We start from the raw sequence: 6,549 nt of genomic DNA on the forward strand, positions 1-6,549 counted from the left end.
GGCAGCTGTGGGCTCGGAGGCAGCCAATATTGTCAGCTGCCAAGTAGAGCAATGTGGTTGTCTTGTGTTCAGACCCTTTCCACGTGCAGTTTTTAATCCCCCTCTGTACTTCCATAGGGAATCTTGTCTGATGATCACGTTCTGGCAGCAGCTCTTTGGAGAAACCTTTTTAACAGGAACTGTGAGGACCCTCGGCACCTGGAGCTACTCGTCGAATACGTGCGCAAGCAGGTACCCTGCAGCTCGTGGTGTGGCTGCCCTTCATTCCCTTCTCTGGAGTAGTGCATTTTGATTTTTATTGCTTGCAGACTATGTAGCTCAGTTCTCATAACTGAGGTTTATATCCAGTAGTTAGGAGAAGGTAAAAATACAAAAGCTGGCAGATGCTGCGGTTCGATGGGACGTTCCTGCAGAGAAGCTCAGGGAGTAATTGCAGGTGATTGTGCTGATCCTTTCCTGGGCCTGTGCTCTGATGGGGCTTGACAAGATGTGTCAGGAATGGGCTGCAACTTGTAGAGTTACAGTTGATGTTGCAGAGTTGGAATCCTCTTCATACTGAAACAGCACCCAGAGCTTGAAAATCTCCTGATGGTCTCTCTGGGAAAGCAGGAAAAGGTTTTGTTTTCCAGAATTAGTTTATTGCTTCTTTCTGTTGTTACCTAACAGCTATTTTTATTCCTTTCCTGGAGGAAACAATGTAAAGTAGTGTTTGTCCTCACAAACCCTGGTTTGTGAACCAGTTTTATAGGAAATTTGGTAGGATGTAGTCCAGGTGGGTATCAAAGACAGAAAAGGCATGAAGAGGTTCTGGAAGAAGTGTAGGCTGTTGGACAGGGAACTGGAGACCAGAACCTCCACCACAGCATTCTCTGTAAGGTTCCCAGTACTACATTCAGGACCAGGCAGAGATTTGGAGAGACAGTATTTCTGTGTGTGTCTGAGAAAACGGTATGGGCCATAAAGGCTGGACTTTGTAAGGGACTGAGGATACTTCTGGAATGCTAGAGGGATTCTCAGGAGGGACAGACTTAATTTAATGTTTAAGGTTCCTGATGCTTAACATCAGTGAGGCTGTAGGAAAGTTTACAACTTGTACTTCTGTGCATTCAAAAAAAGGATGGGACAGGAGCTGTCAGCAGTTGATGAGGACAGAGTGATCACACAGATAAATGTGGCACGCTGGGGAGGAGTTGGCACAGCTTCTGCAGAGACAGGTTGTTCCTGTAGACAACTCTGAAGTGGTGCACGTGAGAAAAACAGTCCCAGCTTTACACAGGTATTGATGAGCTCTAAACTTACCACACAGGAATGAGTCCTTGAGGTTAGAATTGTATTATCAAAACGTCAGCTCAGCGCCCTGTAGTGTTTAAATAAAGTAAAACAAATGCTCAGTACTACCAAGGAAGGAATACAGAATAAAATAGCATTGCCATGCCACTTTTTAAATCCATGGCACCTTTATGATCTTGAATAATGTGTGTGCTTTGGGCTCTGGCCATCAAGAAAGACAGAAATCAAATTAAGAATGTTAAGAGATGAGCAGTAAGGATGAGATGAAACAGCTCCTTGATTAGGAATGAGTAGGATACCCTGCTTGAAAAACAACTGAGAGAGAATGTGGGGCAGCTCTGGGAAATCCTGAAGGCACGTGAGGGTGAGCAGGGAAAGGCTGGTCACTGCTGCAGGAACGTGGGGATGTAACTTTGCCACAGGTTGGTTGGGATGCTCCAGCTGCACATGGGCTCCAAGGCCACTGGCAGTGTTTATGGGACAGAAGTATGTGCAGGTTTGTTAAACCCACAACAACCACTTCAGGCGCAAAATCCCCAAACTAAGAAATTTTGAGAGGGAGGGAAAATAAACAAGGAAAGTAACATAGTATGCAAGCATTGCATTTGACTCCAGGGGAATCTGCTGGTGGTGACTGCTGGAAACAGGATATTGTGCTTCAGTGGCTCTTTGGTCTGACCTTCCATGGCCATTGGTCTGTTCTTCCCTCTGTTGAGAAACTCCTTCTCAAATTACCTTTGGTTTCCAGGATGCATTGTGTATGAGGCCTTTCCCACCACTTCTTGCTGATCCTGTCTTTAACAGTGGCTGTTAGTAGATGCCAGAGAAGAATATAGTAATAGGGCAGGCATGTCTACTATTTCTCTGGTCAACTCTCCTAGCAATCTGCTGCCTCCACAGACTTCCTGAGCCAGAGGTGGTGGGTTTGTCTTTTACTCACCCTTGTTTGCAGCATCTTGTGGCAGCAGGTTAACCCTATGTGGTCTGACAAGGGTTTTAGAATCATGGAATCACAGAACATGTGGGGTTGGAAGGGACCTCTCAAGGTCACCCAGTCCAGCCCCTGCATTGAGCAGGGACCTCTGTAACTAGATCAGGTTGCTCAGAGCCCCATCAAGCCTGACCTTGAATGTCTCATGGGATGGAACCTCCACCACCTCTGGGCAACCTGCTCCAGTGCTTCACCACCCTCATGGTAATGAAGTTCTTCCTGATACCCAGTCTGAATCCACCCTGCTCTAAGGTTAAGGCCATTGTCCCTTGTCCTGTTGCTACACACCCTCCAGCTCATGTGTTTTTATGTTATAAACCTCAGGTGTTCCCTGCTGGTCAGGCTTTTTTCTGTAGTGAGAAGCCTTGGTCTCTGTGAAACCACTTTTATGAGAACACTCCATGTAGATGATGGCACTAACGGTGTGTCATCTGAAGTAACTTCTGGGAGGAGAAATTACTCATGTTAGCTTTGTGTGGCTCTTCTTTGTCCTGTTGCCAAATGTTCAGAGGAGACATCAGCTAAGTAGTTAGCAGAAAACCTTCTGCAGTTAACTCCAGTGGATCTGCAGATCCTTATCTCCTGGTCTTTCCATGATGCTTAAGCAGTCCTAAATTATCTTTTGAGATCTAGGTCACACAAATGGCAAAGTGTGCTAAAATCTCCCTGTTTTGCTTTTTTTTTGGAAGCCACATGTTTGTGTAGCTCTTGAGGAAGCTGAGTGGCCTCCTGGGGTGCATTCAGCAGAGTGTGGCCAGCAGGTCAAAGGAGGTTCTTCCGCTCTACTCTGTCCTGGTGAGATCACATCTGGAGTGTTGTGTCCAGTTCTGGGCTCCCCAGTTCCAGAGGAACAGGGACAGACTGGAGAGAGTCTCTAGTAGTCTCAACAGAGGCTACAAGGCTGGAACTGGAACATCTGTCTGATGAGGAAAGGCTGAGAGACCTGGGGCTGCTCAGTCTGGAGAGGAGAAGACTGAGAGGGGATGTTATCAATGTTTACAAATACCTGCAGGGTGGGTGTCAAGGAGGGGCCAGTCTCTGTTCAGTGGTGCCTGTGATGGGACAAGGGGATTCAAACTGGAGCCCAGGAAGCTCCACCTCAACATGAGGAAAAACTTCTTTGCTGTGAGGGTGACAGAGCCCTGGGCCAGGCTGCCCAGAGAGGCTGGGGAGTCTCCTCTGGAGACATTCCAACCCACCTGGACACGTTCCTGTGTGACCTGCCCTGGGGGGATCCTGCTCTGGCAGGGAGTTGGACTCAAATGATCTCCAGAGGTCCCTTCCAACCATCCTGTGATGCTGTGAGTGTGCAGGGGTGGTGGGGCAGCTCTCAGTGACACCCTGTCCTTGCAGGTGCAGCACCTGGACGCGCTGAGCGGGGAGGAGCTGCTGCTGACGGGCGAGGTGACCTGGCGGCCGCTGGTGGAGCCCGGCGCCCGCAGCGCCCTCCGCCCGCCCGGCCCCGTCTACAATGACGAAGGACTCTGAGCCTGCTGGCACCTGGCTCTGCTATCAGCTCTCCAGATCAGCTGGGGAAGCACGCCTGGAACGGACCTGGGCTGAGGCCAAGGGGTCAGGGAGGAAAATCTGCTGGTGGAGAGGAAGGATTTAATTAGGTGTCCTATCGGTGGTGACTCAGGAGCAGATCGGGCGGCCACGCTCTTCTAAATAGTCACCCACAAATAAATGCTGCTTGGTTTGAGAACCTCTGTCCTTTTTCAGGCACTGAGTGGCCCTTGCTGACAAATGGAAAACCCTGCCTTCTGTCTTTAGGAAACCAGGTATTTTACCATGACTTAGAATTATCTCAAGAAGACGTTTCTGTCCTTTGCCTGGTTTGAAGAGCTGCTACGTGGAGACACTGGGGTGTCCTCTGCTCCCTCAGTGGCTGGGAATGCAAATGTGAGCTTTGCATATTAGATTTAATGTATTTTCAAAGCCTGATCTGAAAATGGAACGGTCCATTTTTGCTTTAGTGGAGTCAAGCATTGCTTTAACAGATTCTGAAGGGTTTTCTGTGAAAATCCTTCTTAGGAACTCTGCTCTGTTGCACAAGGATGGGAGGATGCAAAGAATCATGTGCAGCCCCCAGTAATCAATGCTCTGTGACTGTCGCCATCTTCATGAGAACAAAGCCCCAGACATAGCTGGGCTGTCACCAGAAGCTGCCTCCCAGTGCTCCGTGTTCCCATCTGCCTTGCTGATCCCTCTGCATTCTTTTTAGAGTGGTGGTCTAAGAATTTCTTTAGGAAAAGAAGACCCCAGTTTCTGTCCCTGGCTCTTAGGGAGACAGGACTGTGCTGCCCCCCACCCCCCAGAGCAGTGGTCCAGGGCTTTGTGACGAGCCCTGTCAACCCCAGGGGAAGCTGTGTCTGGCTGCGCAGGCAGATCACGCCAACACAGTAATTATGGGAGCAGGAGCTCTGCTGATGAGATCAGCAGGGGCTGAGGTGTGCCCTGTGGGTGGATGGTTCACCAGGCTATTTCCAGGTTGGTGACAAAAACAGTTTTCATTTCTCTCCTGTCTAAAATCCTAGTCAATAAATCAATGTCAGTCGGGGTCAGATGTGTGTGTTCTGTGCCGTGTGCGCTTTTGGTAAGATCAAGTCTTGTCATATCAGGATTTATTCCTAATAAAACCATTGCACAAAACTCAAGCTTCATGTGTGAAATTAATCCTTAATTTTTAATCCTTAATTTGTAATCCTTAATCTGGTGAAAGTCTTGACTGTGCCTGGCTGTGACTGTTCTTCCTTCTGAAGTTGCTTTCTTCATGTTGTATGTTTAGGGGAATATTTGACCTCCCTTCCCTGGGAGAAGAGCAGCAGGACACAGGCTCCCAAACACTGGCTTGCATTTTATTTTTTTTTTTTGTTAATCTTCTCTTAGGGAGCCTTCTGTGTATAAAAAGGGCATTTTGTTATTTTTTTCCAAGGCTAACTTCCTCAGTTTAACTTGTTATAAAATGAGTCATGTAAAGAAACCCTCCGTGTGTGAGGTGTATCCCTTCTCTGTGAAAACATTACAGACCAAACAACTTGCTTGCAGTTTATTTAAGATGCTTTTGTTGAAAGCTGAGCTAAGCAGAGAAACCTCTTATGTGTGAAGTATTATACAGTGTGAGTGAGATAATAACACCTTGTAATTCATTACAGCTGGGTTGTATTTACATAAAAGAAGGCTGAGCTGTGTAGGAATTTGCTGATTAATTTATTTTTAATGAGAGCGAAGTACACCAAGTACCAAAATAAACTTTGCTTTGTGTATCTTACTGCTCCTGAAATAGGTGGAAAAATTAATGGTAGATATTTTGGCTCAAAACTACATACATTAATTCATATACAAAACAGTCATTTAAGCTTTAACCCCTCTCCAGCTATGTAATTCAAACCTGGACTCACGTTATCCACACCATGGGAACAGAGGACTGGGAGGACCCCCTCATCCAACCTGGAGCTGTACACAGGTCAGAGACAGGGTAGTATCTGTGGTGCTGGTGCTGTGGAGTGGGGGGAATTCATGGGACCACTAGTCTGTAGGTGACAACACCTTTTGTTCTCTGAGTATGAGGTGGCCATGTGGTCAAAACTGAACCCTTTCCTATGTTTATGTGCAGGAGTCTCCAGAAATCTTGGTGCCAGGTTGTGGTCATTGGCATCTGCTTTTGCACATTTTATTAATATGAGAATAAAGACCTATAATCATGGCTCTCCTCTTGTTCCATGGAATGGCTTCAACCACCCTGCTGTGACAGCTGAGCCAGCAGGCAGGGTGTGTCTTGGACAGGAGTGTGTGGGGCCTGGTAAGTGAACAAGGCAGAAACTGCCCATTAATTAAAAAGGGTAATCGGTTAAGTGAGAAAAAATACTCTGGAGGCTGCATAGGACAAGAGAAGACCTTGCTTCCCAGCCATCAGTTAACTGGAGACAGGATTTGGATGGATAACATGACCCCTCTTACTTGAGGGGTGCATGCCAGGGGGCTAGAAACCTGCCATGGCCACGGGGAGTTAGGAAGAAATTCTGTGCTGTGAGGGTGGTGAGAGCCTGGCCCAGGCTGCCCAGAGAAGCTGTGGCTGCCCCATCCCTGGCAGTGTTGAAGGGCAGGTTGGATGGGGCTTGGAGCAGCCTGGGCTGGTGGGAGGTGTCCCTGCCCATGCAGGGGGTTGGGACTGGATGATCTTGAAGGTCCCTTCCAACCCAAACCATTCCTTGATTCTCTGATCTTACATAAAGACCAGCATTTTGAGTCCTTGCAAATGAGTGTGT

At 47.7% G+C, this 6,549-nt stretch overlaps 1 protein-coding gene across 1 annotated transcript in view; it reads left to right on the forward strand.

Moving 5' to 3' along the window:
• The window catches only part of LOC104390260 (ubiquinol-cytochrome-c reductase complex assembly factor 1), a 47,223-nt gene extending 43,454 nt beyond the window's left edge, over positions 1 to 3,769 (forward strand). The window contains exons 9-10 of the mRNA XM_009999364.1: positions 118 to 231; positions 3,635 to 3,769. Of these exons, the coding sequence (XP_009997666.1) occupies positions 118 to 231; positions 3,635 to 3,769 (249 nt within the window). The remainder of the gene's footprint in view (positions 1 to 117; positions 232 to 3,634) is intronic.
• The last annotated feature ends 2,780 nt before the right edge of the window (positions 3,770 to 6,549 follow it).

Source organism: Chaetura pelagica, unplaced genomic scaffold, assembly GCF_000747805.2.
Source record: "Chaetura pelagica isolate M959 unplaced genomic scaffold, ChaPel_1.0 scaffold376, whole genome shotgun sequence".
NCBI classification, from domain to species: domain Eukaryota; kingdom Metazoa; phylum Chordata; class Aves; order Apodiformes; family Apodidae; genus Chaetura; species Chaetura pelagica.